General features: G+C 34.4%; 1 protein-coding gene across 3 annotated transcripts in view; it reads right to left on the bottom strand.

The window, feature by feature from the left end:
• Positions 1–275: 275 nt before the first annotated feature.
• LOC106074796 (uncharacterized) overlaps positions 276–15,803 on the bottom strand; it is a 48,912-nt gene continuing 33,384 nt past the window's right edge. The window contains exons 15-19 of one of the 3 annotated variants that reach the window (XM_056028987.1): positions 7,114–7,215; positions 4,902–4,997; positions 4,675–4,707; positions 3,955–4,077; positions 276–810 (exon numbers count right to left, since the gene is read on the bottom strand). In XM_056028987.1, coding sequence (XP_055884962.1) covers positions 686–810; positions 3,955–4,077; positions 4,675–4,707; positions 4,902–4,997; positions 7,114–7,215 — 479 coding nt within the window. In that variant the 3' untranslated portion in view covers positions 276–685. The remainder of the gene's footprint in view (positions 811–3,954; positions 4,078–4,674; positions 4,708–4,901; positions 4,998–7,113; positions 7,216–15,803) is intronic. The other 2 variants (XM_056028985.1, XM_056028986.1) reach the window with 2 other exon arrangements.

The following is a 15,803-nucleotide window of genomic DNA, read 5'->3' as shown; positions in this document are numbered from 1 at the left end:
AACGATGTGAAATTATAACGATGTGAAATTATAACGATGTGAGATTATAGTGATGTGAGATTATAGTGCTGTGAAAAATTATAAAAACATGACAAAAATAAAAACGAATTTCAAAAGAAAGCAAAAAAGAAACAACAAAAAAAAACAACAACACACAAAACGATTCGATGCACACACCTCTCATCAACACTCGTGATAAGTGTGCTGTGCACTGTACCAAAGAAGAGTCTATGTATTCAAACTAAGTAAATACGGAAACTCATATATGGTTTTTACATATTTTATTTACCAATGAATTCAAAAATTGAGCTTATTTAACAAACGCAAGAAATTTTTCTGAACATTCATATTGCAGTCAATCTATTCATTTCCATATTAGATTAGATTAATCTATTTGTTTTCTATTACAAAAACAATGGCGTAAAAAATGCTGCAACTTTTTCTAAGGAGTAGGTAAATTTAAAAAAAAAAAGCTTCTATAAATGTACATTCTAAAATCACATGCAGGCTTTTAGGTCAGTTTCTAAAATTATTGTTATATCATTCATGCACTTCATAGTAAAAGCCACACTCATGCAAATAGTTTCTTTTCTTTTTAAAAGGAACAAAGAATCAGCTATCTTAGTAAAAGGTTCTCAAATTTCAACGTATAGAGAAGTTACCATTGTGGGCTTGACTCTACACTCTAATCACTGGAACTAGATCGACTGGTCGCACTGGTATCTGAGATTTTAGAATCCTGCGAAATGTTTTGCTTCTTCCGTGCTTCTCTATTTTGTTGCGCGGCAGACCTGTCTTTGACCTCATTAGCTGGAACATACGAAGTTCAGAATCAGGGAAAACATGTTTTAAAAAAATGCTTTTTTGAAAACAAAGCTTATTCGAAGTGTAGCTGTAGGCCTATTAGTTAGTTTGGATCAGTCATGCCTCATACCTCATTAGCTGGAACATACGAAGTTCAGAATCAGGGAAAACATGTTTTTAAAAAATGCTTTTTTGAAAACAAAGCTTATGCGAAGTGTAGCTGTAGGCCTATTAGTTAGTTTGGATCAGCCATGCCTCATACCTCATTAGCTGGAACATACGAAGTTCAGAATCAGGGAAAACATGTTTTTAAAAAAATGCTTTTTTGAAAACAAAGCTTATTCGAAGTGTAGCTGTAGGCCTATTAGTTAGTTTGGATCAGTCATGCCTCATACCTCATTAGCTGGAACATACGAAGTTCAGAATCAGGGAAAACATGTTTTAAAAAAATGCTTTTTTGAAAACAAAGCTTATTCGAAGTGTAGCTGTAGGCCTATTAGTTAGTTTGGATCAGTCATGCCTCATACCTCATTAGCTGGAACATACGAAGTTCAGAATCAGGGAAAACATGTTTTTAAAAAATGCTTTTTTGAAAACAAAGCTTATGCGAAGTGTAGCTGTAGGCCTATTAGTTAGTTTGGATCAGCCATGCCTCATACCTCATTAGCTGGAACATACGAAGTTCAGAATCAGGGAAAACATGTTTTTAAAAAAATGCTTTTTTGAAAACAAAGCTTATTCGAAGTGTAGCTGTAGGCCTATTAGTTAGTTTGGATCAGTCATGCCTCATACCTCATTAGCTTGAACATACGAAGTTCAGAATCAGGGAAAACATGTTTTAAAAAAATGCTTTTTTGAAAACAAAGCTTATTCGAAGTGTAGCTGTAGGCCTATTAGTTAGTTTGGATCAGTCATGCCTCATACCTCATTAGCTGGAACATACGAAGTTCAGAATCAGGGAAAACATGTTTTTAAAAAATGCTTTTTTGAAAACAAAGCTTATGCGAAGTGTAGCTGTAGGCTTATTAGTTAGTTTGGATCAGTCATGCCCAAGTACGCTATTCTGCCTCAACGTGGCACTTTGGTGGAAACGATCATTAGAGGTAGTGGTTAGGCTAAATGAATAGCAAAACTAAACTCCTGTGGGAGTGTCCAAGGGAATGCGAGAGTTTTCCCATTGCACGGTGCGGAGTTGAAAGAGAGCTTCCACGTCCCTGTCGATAATCCATGCGCCGATCCTCAAGGGAACGTTACATTAATGGCGAGTCCTGCACGGCCAAGCTGGGTACAACATAGGAAAATGGCGGACGTTCCTGGTATACTCGGCCTTCGGCCTTGCTTTCTAGCCCATGCGCCCGGAGTGCCAGATATATCGGAAATAGCAATGTTTTACATAGACAGTGACTCTGATCTCTTCCAGACAGAACGGTTGGTTCAATTAGGTTTTTTTTTTCCAACCTAGAGCTCGAAGAGCCTTCGTCTCAGCTCTTAGAGAATCTAACGGATCAGTCATGTAATTAAGTTTGTAATAGATCTAGACCTACAACAATACATCTGTGCGATTAGAAATATTTTTACCAATGGACCTCATTCACCAATCGTAAACAAACAACATTTAGTCACGTGATAGTATTGATAAAACAACGAGGAAAAAAAACGTCACGTGATAGCCATTGTGTATTAAAATTAGATCGTAATTTGTATAGAAGAAAATAGAGAATCACGTGGCGAAATGTTGTTTGTTTACGATTGGTGAATGAGGTCCATTGTTTTTGTTTAGCTCTATTGCATTCTCTTAGCTTTCTCAACACGCTATGATCCTATCACTTGTCTGGACCAGTTGGGAAAGGGGGAGGGGGGATAGAAAGAGAGGGTTATCTGCGTGAATTTTACCGTGATTGCTTTTTTTTTTAAGTATTTATTTTAAAAAAAAAAATGGGGCTAGGTGAATGACCTGAATTCGAAATCATGACTCAAGCCGACATTCTAACCACTCTGCTAGTGAAGTGTGTATGGAAATAGAAGATTGTATACTTATGTATTGTTTTTTTTTTTTTTTCAAACTTTCTTTAAAACAGCTGTATATAAAGGTGACTAATTCAGCTTTTACCACCACCTTAGTTCAGTACAATTTCTTTCCCTTGTTCGAGATACCAAACATTACATTGATTTTTTGTGTTGTCAGGTAAAAGAAATTATTGTGCAAAATTTCAGTTTGATCCAAGAATGAGTTAAGGAGACATAAAGTGTACAACATTTTACCGGACAGACAGACAGACAGACAGACAGAGTGAGTTGATATAAGCTTTTGTTTTAAAAAATGAGCACTAGGTGATGTAATAAGATGGCGTTTCTAAGTAAGCAGAAAAACTATTCTATGAATACAATGGACTTTTAAATACTGGGTGACTTACAGCTAGGACATTGATTGAACACGAGAAAATACAAAGAGAATTTTTTTTTACTTAAAGTCTAAGAATTAAAAAAAAATAAAAGATTATTAAGCGTTAAACCAAACCTCCTGCAGGATGGCATTTGATGGAAGCGACTAGGATTTGAATATGGGACCATCTTAGCGACAGTCCGAAGGACATGCCCCTCGAAAAGGCTAAAGACAAGTTTGAACTAAGTTCAAAGCCGTTCGTAACACTACATGAAATTCACTAAATAGGCTATTTACCAATTTAATCATAGATATCTAGCTAGCTAATTTTATTAACAAGTGGTTAATCTACAGGACATTTAACTCTTTCTCTCCGTAATTATTTACCACATTCTGGTGAAATGAACGTTGGTATCGTCAGTTAGGAGAGAAAGAGTTAATGAATAAGGCCATTAACCATTGGTCAAATTACAGGACATTTATCGACATGGGGTAAAAAAACCAACATGACATTGAACTAGGCTATTAACAAGTGGTTGAAATACAGGACATTTAACAAACTAGTTTATTGACCAGCTGTTTAACTACAGGTAATTTAACTAGGCTAATTGACAGAACTAAAAAAGACATTGAGCCAAATAAAGCTATTAACCAGTCGTCAAAAAAGAATTATACTAACTAGGCTATTGACCATTGGTCGAAATGTAGGACATAAGTAACTAACTATACTATTGACCAATGGTCAAATTGCGAATTGTGACACTCACCCTCCTGACAATTCTTGAGACAGCCGTCACAGCACAGAGTGTACCAGACAAAAAGACAAATGAATGCAACAAACATTCCGTAGTAGACGGTGGTTGTATCTATCGGGTCAATTTCATCAATGACTGTTTCCGGTCAAGAGGTTTGTCATCATCAGTTGGAACGAAAATAAATAAATATGTAACTAGTTTGTGGTTTTGATTTAGACATATTAGCATAAGTTTACAATTTAATAATAATAATAATAATAAATTTATTTATTTATTAATAAATTTATTTATAAAGCGCTGTTAACAAACAAAATTTAGGCTGTAATAACATTACAACTATATAAACGACTATATTTCTCAAGAAGGTAAAAGTTCTTAAATGGAATGATTAATGTATTTTTTCTTCTGCCTCAAATATTTATCTCTTATACCGCATCAGTGCACATTGGCATTTCCTTATTTAGGCGCCCTCGTAATGGGGAAAAGCCACAATCTGTACTATATGATCCAGTCTTTCCGTCACGGTTAGATTTGAAAAACAAGCATATTTTAAAGATCCTTTTTTTTTTAAATTAAAAAACCAAGAGCTCCGCACTTACAACTATATCTTTAAAAAATGTAGAAGTTATTTCCTTTTCTCGATATCAATCAAAATAGTAAATGTTAATGGACGTAGGAGAAATAAGGTGTAAAATTATTTGTGGGAACAAAACCCGACATATTTAGCCATACCTGTGAATTCTGAAGGATTGACTTTTCCTTGGTCTAAACGAAATAATTAATAACAGGACAAATTATTCGATTTTCAATACAGTGTCTACGTCACTGAATAATTTAGCATAATTTCAATTTGATCCAAAATGGATATTGGGAGAAATAACGTGTAGAAACTTGTAGATAGACAGAGTGAGTTGATATAAGCTTTGCTCAAAAGGTTAATAATATAACCAGGACTTTACCTTTGCAGTTGAAGCCCTTATAGCCAGCTATACAGCCATCGTAACAAGTGCCAGTTAGTCGGTGACACGTTCCGTCTCCTGCACACTTCCCACAGGCTGAAGAAAGGCATTTTGTTTTTAGCTCTATATATTTACAAATATTTTAATTTGTTGTTTGTTCCGGTGACTTTTTTGTTTCATCTTTTGTCATCGTTGTGGTTCCTGCTTTTTAATTGATTCATTTTGCAATAGAGCATCGTTTATCCGGTAAACTATTCCGCATTCGATTATCCGAATGATCGAATATCCGAACAGACTCCGTTTCCTATTAATTTTGATAAAAGACAAAAAAAGTAAAAGTAAAGTGCCCTATCAGACCTTGCGAACTATAGGACAGATGATGTAAAGATCATCTGTTTTTTTGTGGCCCACAGTTAACGAGGGTGTCATGTGGCCAGCACAGCGACCAACCGCCTTCACTTTTCCCAAACTAATATTAGGTACATCATTAGAGCTTTGTGGACTCAGAGGCGCCCTAAGATCCCGAAATTTAAAAAAAATCCCAGTCTTCACAAGGATTTGAACACGGGACCCCCGATTCGGAAGCCAAGCGCTTTACCACTCACCTACCGCGCCTCCATAATTAATCTGGATAATTGACGTTCTTCTGTATCTTGATGCAGGTAAGCGGGGTCCTATTCTTGGCCTTACCGTGGACTCCCACAGCAGGTTCCGGCGAACAAGCATTACACGGGAAGAATAACTCGTCCCTTAAGCAAAGCTGTTCCTCACTTGGGCCTTACGCTTTGATTATCGCTCTCTTTATTTTAATGACGGTAACGTATAGGAATACACTGAGACCCCATGTGTGCTCGGCCTCCGGCCTCGCTGAGATGCCCAGGAAGTCGTGTCTCACAACAAGGAATGTGATTATATGATCATTTAGTGGAAGGGGAATCTTCGGACACAGAGATTGGTGAAGAGCCATATCTACTCCTCGCTTCTGTGTAAAATCCTTGCTTCTGGGTAAAATCCTTGCTTCTGGGTAAAATCCTTGCTTCTGGGTAAAATCCTTGCTTCTGGGTAAAATCCTTGCCTCTTTTTAAAATCGCTGCCTCTGAGTAAAATCTTCCATAAGAACATCTACAAGCAAAAGATCTAGTTCAATATTTTTTCTTATGGCCTGTGGGGGTGGGAAGGGAAGGAGGAGTTCTTTCAACGAGGTTTTTTTTTAATACAAGAACATGTCACGGGCATGAATTATTTATCATAAACTATTTGAGACGCCTATGGATTAGAAGTATTATATTCCGTATTTCGTGCATATACTCCGCACATGTGTATAACCCGCACAGGCCGCACAAATTACAAAATAAGTAAAAACGAAATCGCACTACCCCCCCCCCCCCCTTTATATATCCCGCAATGTGCGTAGAGTGACATGCCGTAGACTACCGGTACAAAAAGTACTATCATAGTTACTATTTGCTTTCTTGAGGTTTAGAATGAGATCTTTCGTTAAAGCCTTCCAGTGTACAACTCACAACCAAACAGCCAACTATAGGATGTTAGACACCTTGTTTATAGTATTAGTTATTTAGCGACGCACCATAGAAGACGTATATTGAACGGGACTAGTGACGTTTGGGATATTTTGAGGTAGAGACCGGAAAATCAGTTAGCGATAGAATCCTCTAGGGTAAAGACGTGTTTATTTTGACAGAGACTTTTACTGTGGCCTTTTATTATAATAAATATAGAATTAACTGTTCATCAGTGTTGACTACATTTCTTTACTCGTTAAATCGATGTGTTGTTTATTCTGTATTGTTGATCAACTACACTGAATACACCCGAACAATAAAACTCAAACGCTTGCAGAGTAATTGATTCAAGTCCAACAGTCATCTATAGTTGACCTCAAGACAGCCTGAACAAGGCCATCACAAGGAGGCATAAAGACCCACAGGAATGCCCATGCTATGTTTATATGAGTAAAATACATTTTGTAAACCCCGAGCCTTTGTATACCCCGCACAGATGCCATTCGTTTGTAAAACTTGTTTAACCCTCGGGTTATATGCGAAATTGTAAGGTAGACAATGAGAACTTATCCCAATAGACACTCTCTGGTCGCGACAGCATATGAAACCTTTACTTTTGCTATATAGAACGTAATTTCGTTGCTACCAGTATAATTAATAAATCCTTAATCACCCAAAACAAAACTTACGTGAATGGCAATCATTTCCAAAAAACCCAGTGTCACAGCCATATAAACATAGGAAATTTGTCCTGTTACATGAAAAGTTTGTTTTATTGCAATTTTGGCAGGCTGCAGATAGAATAAAACAAAAAAAATAAGAGTAACAAAATAAAAAAAAGGAAAACAGATATATACCACTCACCTTATTCATGGTAAACACGGACCAAAAAACGCAAAAATACCTAGGTGTTATAATAAATGAAAAACTATCATGGCATCCCCATATTGATGAAACTATTAAAAAATCAAACAAAGCATTAGGGTTTATCTTATTAAACGAAATTTCTACAAAAAAAAAAAAAGAATATAAAACTTAAAAAAATAATTAAACTTGGTTAAGCCAATTATAGCATCTGGGTAAACAGTCTGGGACACCCGAACTCAAGAAAACATTAAGAAACTAGAACAGACACAAAATAAAACAAACGAATATTCAGATTTGATTAGAGTAATCACTAAATTTAGAAAGCCTTCGGGATTGAAGACTTAAAAACACTGAATCATAATCTTCAAGTACAAAAACAAAATTTAATAAAATACTCAGAAAGACATAAAGATAAAGGCACATTCCTCGTCCCATATGCTAGAAAATATTTGTAAAAAATGCTTCTTCTTTCCTAGTGCTATTAGAGCATGGAATGGGTTGCCTGATTCAGCCAGGAAAACCAATGACTTGGCGGAATTTAGGTCATTGATTAACATGCATAACTATATTAACCAAGAAACAGGCATAGGACGTAACCGTCTTCTTTCTTGAAATAACGTCTGTATTTCTTAAGATAAGATTATATGACAGTGCAAATATTGATATTTAATAATTGATAGATACATTGAAAAGAATGTTTGAAAAAATTTCATTTCTCTTCTACTAAGGAGTCAATTATAAAGATACTGTCTCAAACACGGAACCCTATGTCGAACTGGGAGTCAGCTACTTAGTGAGGTTGTGACAGAGCGTCACATGAGGTTTGCAGGACATGTTCTCCGACAGAATGAATTACGCATCCCAAGAAATACGACGTCATAGAGGAAAGTGCAAACAGGGACAACCTAGTATACCTTGTGGGCAACACTTTCATGGAGGACCTCAGAGCAGTGGACACCAGGTGGGAAAAGCTTCAGACATTACCATTGACAGATCTTAGGCTACCGCCCAATGCGCCGAACGGCGTGGGAGGATTTAAGTCTAAAGTATCTTCTATACTTTTTGAGATCCGAGTCTGACAGACGGACATTTTAGACTAAACTAATTAAAGTTTTTCCCCTTACGAGGACTAAAAATGACCAGAATCAAACCAACGAATTTTTGGTTATGACAAATACTGTCTTAAACTTTCCTAACTGTAAGTCCCCTTTGCTGTTACTAAATTTTTCTTTCCCTGCTTGTCACACGCTGGTCAGACGTGACTCACGTGACTGTGTTATTGTTTGGCGGACACACGAGCAGTGTGTAGCAGAGATATTTCTTGGTTGATTTTGAAGAGTGAAGTGTTTTTTTGAGATTTATTGGATATATTTAAATTCATCTTTAGATTATTGTAAGTTGATTCTTTTGCGTTATTTATTGTATTCGATCACTAGACTTGGGTGTATGCTGTATTTAGATAAAGAATAACGAGTATTTTTAGAACCTTAAACTATAGCATAATCATTAACTACAAAAACATTGAATGATTTGTTGATTTCCTCTACTACTTTCTTTTTTTACAAAGCTGTCTGTCCGTCTGTCTGTCTGGTTCCCCCCGCATCCAATTCTCGGTTCAAGTCGAAACTTTGCACAATTCTTCTGTCTCTTAACGAAACATGAATAAATAAATAAAAGCTTAACCCATTGATTAATTAGTCATAATTAATAAAATGTTTTTGATGTAGAAAAAGGGAAATTAATCTTACAGTATTGAGATATTTGGCTTTAAACGTACAGTTCTTTCCCTATTAAAAAAAAATCTTGGAAGACAACGGCCACCCGCTCCATCAGAACTATGACAGGTCGTCGCGAACTTGGCGACTGCTGTCAATCAAGACAAGAACAGAGCGGTACAAAAACTCGTTCGTACCTCACTCGGTCAGACTATATCAACGCCACTCGTTGATTAGGAAACATGAAAAGGACCAAGATGTATGTGTGTAGTCGCTGAATAAACTCTTTATGTTTGTGTCTGTTCTATTTATGTGTATGTTTCTGTTGTGTTGTCTGTATATGAGAAAAGAGTCCTTGTAATCACAACAAATTTCTTAGTCTTAGTCTTATACGTTTTGTTTTTCTTTTTAGCGGCCCCCGTAAGGGGAAAAAGCCGCTATTAGGTTTGTGCAAAATGTCCGTCTGTCCGTCTGTCACACTCAGATCTCGAAAACTAGAAGAGATATGAAAAATATTATTTCATCATTAAATCCGGCTTGAAAAGTTTAGGTGCAACGGCTACTTTTGGTTTTCTAAAAGCAAACCGTTTAATTTATAAAATTAATTATGCAAGCGATTTTTTCATAAAAATACACCAATTCTAAAACAATTACGTAAATGTAAGGGAGGCAATGTTACAATATGCTAACAAAGATGGACGATTTTTGTGTATTTTCAGTATCACTAAGTCAAATATATTTTTAAAATGTACAGGAAATGTTTACAACAAATACAAATAATAGTTAAAGACGTTTTTTCTGGTCAACTAGCTGCTAAAATTAAAAGAAAACATTTCTGTTTGTTTATAAAGGCTAATAATGCACTTTGTATGTAAATATCACGCACATTTTTTTAAATGGACTTTTTATGCAGCGATTTTCGTGCAGTAGCGTAACGTCGCAACATGATCAGGTGCTAAACCAATTCCTTAAACTTTTTTAAAAAATCAGATTTTATTTATTTTTTGTTTAGTGCCCCCATCCGAATAAAAGAAGCTTATTTTTGTGCGTTTTGTCTGTTGGTCGGTCTGTCCGTCACGATTAGATTTAAAAAACTAGAACTCTAAAAGCTATTGAAAATCTGATTTACCCTTTAATGTTCCTCCCATAACATCTCAATAGTTTTAAGTATCTAAAATTGATTGTTCCGGATTTTTTTGTGCAAAACTAATCAACGCCAACAAATGTTTGTTTGCTCTTCTAACTTATATTACATTCAATTTCCATGCTTAAACGTTGCAAAAACACATTATCAATAATATGTTGTTCCGTTTTTTATGTAAATAGCATATTAATGCTAAATCATAATCTCAATACTGACTTATATTTCATTAAGTGTAAAAATGTTCCGGATATTGTTTAATAAAACATGAATTATGCCTAATGATTGTTTGAAATCGCATAAGGCTTTTAAAAAAAGTAATTTACTAGAATTGATTACTGAAAATTACTTTTTAGACATTTAATTTTCTTGTAAAACATAACATAGAAGTTTTGTAATCGATAAAGAAAGTTCCGGATTTTGTTTCTTACAAATCGTCGCCAGAAATTTCCGAATTTATTTAAAAATCTACTAACGCCAAATAATTGTTTGAACTCCCTCTTCTAATTAATAAACAAATAATCTTCTCATTTACGAAATAATGTTTTTACGGATTTTTATGAAAAATATTTTAACTCACTACTCTCTTACAGTACATTTAACTTTCTACCTTAAACATTAAAATATCTAATTATCGTTAATATTATGTTCCGATTTTTAAGGAAAACAGAATCCAAACACCAAAGTAAGGTATGAAAATCTCTCCACGTGGCTGTAGTACATCTAATTTTTATACGAGACCATCCAAAAAATTTAATTAACGGTATTACATTTATCTGAAATTCTCTTTTTCTTTTACTATTTATACAAACATCCGGAACAATCTATTATATAAACTTTTCAATTGTGTTCATACCTAAAAATTATTGCGATGTTTTGAAACGTAAAATAAAGGTTAATCAATTTTTAATAACTTTTAGTTGTTTTTTTATATCAAGATAACGGACAGACCGACTGACAGACAAAACGCAAAAACAATGTGGCTTTGATCCTTTTTAAATAATATCTATTAGAACTCAGTGCACCAATGTCTATGAACCCTCGTTAAATATCTCGTGTAAATAAAGACATTTTTTTTTATGGTACCGGTACTAGCCTATTGTGAGGTAATGGATTTTTTTTTCTTTGACGTCATATGAATGGACTCTTTAAATGTAATGTTAAAAGAACGCACTCGGTGCACCAATGTCTATTAACCCTCGAAAAAATTGCTTGTATTAATGAAAACATATTTTAGTCTAACTAAGCCGTGTGACGTAGTGTTTTTTTTTCCTTTGACGTCACATGGAATGAATTCTTTAAATGAAATGCTAAAAGAACGCACTCGGTGCACCAATGTCTATGAACACTCGAGAAATGGCTCGTGTTGATAAAGGTGATTTTTAGTCTAGCTAGGCCTTGTGACGTAGTGTTTTTTTTTCCTTTGACGTCATATGGAATGAATTCTTTGAATGAAATGCTAAAAGAACGCACTCGGTGCACCAATGTCTATGAACACTCTATAAAAGGCTCGTAATGATGAAGGCGATTTTTATTCTAGCTAGGCGTGTGACGTAGTGTTTTTTTTCCTTTGACGTCATATGGAATGAATTCTTTAAATGAAATGCTTAAAGAACGCACTCGGTGCACCAAAGTCTATGAACACTCGATAAATGACTCTTATAGATGAAGGCGATTTTTAGTCTAGCTAGGCCGTGTGACGTAGTGTTTTTTTTTCCCTCTGACGTTATATGGAATTAATTCTTCAAATGAAATGAAAAAAGAACTCGGTATAGTAATGTTTATTGAGCCTCGTTATGTGACTCGCGTTTAAAAAAGGAATGATATCTTGATTTAGATCTAATCTAGATTTTTTAAACTAGATCTAGATTTTTATTACAGTATATCTAGATCTGGATTTATATTCTAATTAAAATTATTTTAGAGTCTAGATCTAGAATTTCTAGATCTAGTTTAGACTAAAATAGACTAGATTAAGATGTAGAATTTCAATTTCTAAACTTAAAGTGTAAAAAAAAAGTGTAGATTTTCATTTCCAAACGTTTTGATCAATATTGTAATGTTTTAATATACTAAAACTAATCTACTATTTTTTATTAAATTTAAATTTAAATTTACGGCAAATGAATCTTTGAAACATTATTACTTTTGACCATCGGATGGCTGCCTGGTCGTGCGGTTTGCGCGCTGGACTGTCGTTCAGATTTATGGATGGCCCAGGGTTCAAACCCTGCCCGCTCCCATCCCCCGTCGTCCTGCGGGAGGTTTGGACTAGGAAGTAATTATCTTCAACTCTGAAGGAACATCCGAAACGTGTAAAACATTTTACATCAAAATTAAATCACCTCTTGAATATTATTTGCGAATATGCAGATCCGACAGGGATCCGACTTCGACGGGGGCCGCCTCTGAGTTTGTGTAACACAAACTCTTTTTGTAATCTTGTTAAGTTTTGTTTTTAATTTTTTTTTTTAATTCTACACCTATTCGCAACATTTCACATTTACACACAAAGCAGCGCACCCAAGATTTTGCCCAACTTTGCAGTTGGAAGAAATTGTATGAGCTAATAGATCTAGTAGATAATGCAGCTAGGCTGGGAGGAAAACATAACCAACGAGATCTAAATGAGAATGAGGAAATCGTTACGTAGTCTGCTGAACTAGAATTGTTGTTACTTGTTTTAAGGACGTTTCTGTGTTTTAAATGTTAGCTACATGGAATCCTGCTACACTTTGGCAGAACCTGCGACGCCGCTGACCCCAAACTGTATCGGCACTGCCGTTCCTTTGGATACATCAGCTGCGTGGAGAGGCGGGGGGGGGGGACTGATGTGTGGGCGACATCGTTCCGACCACAGCTAATGCCCAGGCATTCCTTTTATTGCCATGAGATGATCCATAGTCGCATTGCGACTAAAAGAGGCCTTAGACATGGAATCCAAACATAACTAATAGTGACATGCACCATCTCGTGTGGTATGCCTTCGGACGGTCACCACGACGGTCCCGAGTTCAAAACCTGCCCGCAGTTGTCCACTGCCGTCCTGCAGGAGGTCTGGACTAGGACGTAATAATCTTCATTTAAAAAAAAAGTCCGAAACTTGTAAACAAAAAAAAAAACATCCTCACAGCATTAAGTAGTATCAGTTTCCACCCAGCAAAACCCAGATCAAGTTGTTTCCACCCAGCAAAACCCAGATGAAGTTGTTTCCACCCAGCTAAATCAAGATCAAGTCTAGTTCATAAATAATTAATTATAGTTCGTATTCTAAAACACTCGGAGGGATAATAATTTAAAAGATTAGTACATCTTTTTTTCTAAATCTCAACAATATGGAGTCTGGCAAAGTTCCAGGCTACAGTCCAAAGCGCATACCACCTGACCAGGCAACCAACATACTGAAAGTGTGACGCTGTTCTTTGCTTGTAAAATGTTTTATATGTTTTAGATGTCTAACATGTTTCGGATGTTTTATATGTTTCATATTTTTTATATGTTTCAGATGTCTTACATGTTTCAGATGTCTAACATGTTTCAGATGTCTAACATGTTTCAGATGTCTTACATGTTTCAGATGTTTTATTTGTTTCAGATGTCTTACATGTTTCAGATGTTTTATATGTTTATGATGTTTATATGTTTCAGATGTTTTATATGTTTTAGATGTTTTATATGTTTCAAATGTCTTACATGTTTCAGATGTTTTACATGTTTCAGATATTTTATATGTTTCAGATGTTTTATATGTTTCAGATGTTTTATATGTTTCAGATGTCTTACAGGTTTCAGATGTTTTACATGTTTCAGATGTTTTACATGTTTCAGATGTTTCAGATGTTTTATATGTTTCAGATGTCTTACATGCTTCAGATGTTTTACATGTTTCAGATGTTTTACATGTTTCAGATGTTTTATATGTTTCAGATGTTTTACATGTTTCTGATGTCTTACATGTTTCAGATGTTTTACATGTTTCAGATGTTTTATATGTTTCAGATGTTTTATATGTTTCAGATGTTTTACATGTTTCAGATGTTTTACATGTTTCAGATGTTTTACATGTTTAAGATGTTTTATATGTTTCAGATGTTTAATATGTTTCAGATGTTTTACATGTTTCAGATGTTTTATATGTTTCTGATGTTCTATATGTTTCAGATGTTTTATATGTTTCAGATGTCTTACATGTTTCAGACGTTTTATATGTTTCAGATGTTTTATATGTTTCAGATGTTTTATATGTTTCAGATGTTTTATATGTTTCAGATGTTTTATATGTTTCAGATGTTTTATATGTTTCAGATGTTTTATATGTTTTAGTTGTTTTATATGTTTCTTATGTCTTACATGTTTCAGATGTTTAACATGTTTCAGATGTTTTACATGTTTCAGGTTGTTTAACATGTTTCAGATGTTTTACATGTTTCAGATAATTTACATGTTTCAGATGTTTTACATGTTTCAGATGTTTTACATGTTTCAGATGTTTTACATGTTTCAGATGTTTTACATGTTTCAGATGTTTTATATTTTTCGGATGTTTAAATGTATCGGATGTCTTACATGTTTCGGATGTTTTATATGTTTCAGATGTTTTATATGTTTCAGATGTTTTACATGTTTCAGATGTTTTACATGTTTCAGGTGTTTTATATTTTTCGGATGTTTTACATGTTTCAGGTGTTTTATATTTTTCGGATGTCTTACATGTTTCGGAAGTTTTACATGTTTCAGATGTTTTACATGTTTCAGATGTTTTACATGTTTCAGATGTTTTATATGTTTCAGATGTTTTATATGTTTCAGATGTTTTACATGTTTCAGATGTTTTACATGTTTCAGATGTTTTATATGTTTCAGATGTTTTATATGTTTCAGATGTTTTACATGTTTCAGATGTTTTACATGTTTCAGATGTTTTATATTTTTCGGATGTTTTACATGTTTCAGATGTTTTATATTTTTCGGATGTCTTACATGTTTCGGATGTTTTACATGTTTCAGATGTCTTACATGTTTCAGATGTTTTACATGTTTCAGATGTTTTACATGTTTCAGATGTTTTACATGTTTCAGATGTTTTACATGTTTCAGATGTTTTACATGTTTCAGATGTTTTATATGTTTCAGATGTTTTATATGTTTCAGATGTTTTACATGTTTCAGATGTTTTACATGTTTCAGATGTTTTATATGTTTCAGATGTTTTATATGTTTCAGATGTTTTACATGTTTCAGATGTTTTACATGTTTCAGATGTTTTATATTTTTCGGATGTTTTACATGTTTCAGATGTTTTATATTTTTCGGATGTCTTACATGTTTCGGATGTTTTACATGTTTCAGATGTCTTACATGTTTCGGAATTTTTTTCATGTTTCAGATGTTTTACATGTTTCAGATGTTTTATATGTTTCAGATGTTTTACATGTTTTAGATGTTTTACATGTTTCAGATGTTTTATATGTTTCAGATGTTTTATATGTTTCAGATGTTTTACATGTTTCAGATGTTTTACATGTTTTGGATGTTTTATATGTTTCAGATGTTCATCTACATACAAATCCAAACTACCGGCAGGGCCACGAAAGATGGCAGCAGGCAGGGTTTGAACCTGGGACCATCGACATGACCGAACGACAGTCCTGGGACC

This window comes from Biomphalaria glabrata, chromosome 5 (assembly GCF_947242115.1).
Source record: "Biomphalaria glabrata chromosome 5, xgBioGlab47.1, whole genome shotgun sequence".
NCBI lineage: Eukaryota > Metazoa > Mollusca > Gastropoda > Planorbidae > Biomphalaria > Biomphalaria glabrata.
This window is presented reverse-complemented; position numbering and strand designations above follow the sequence as displayed.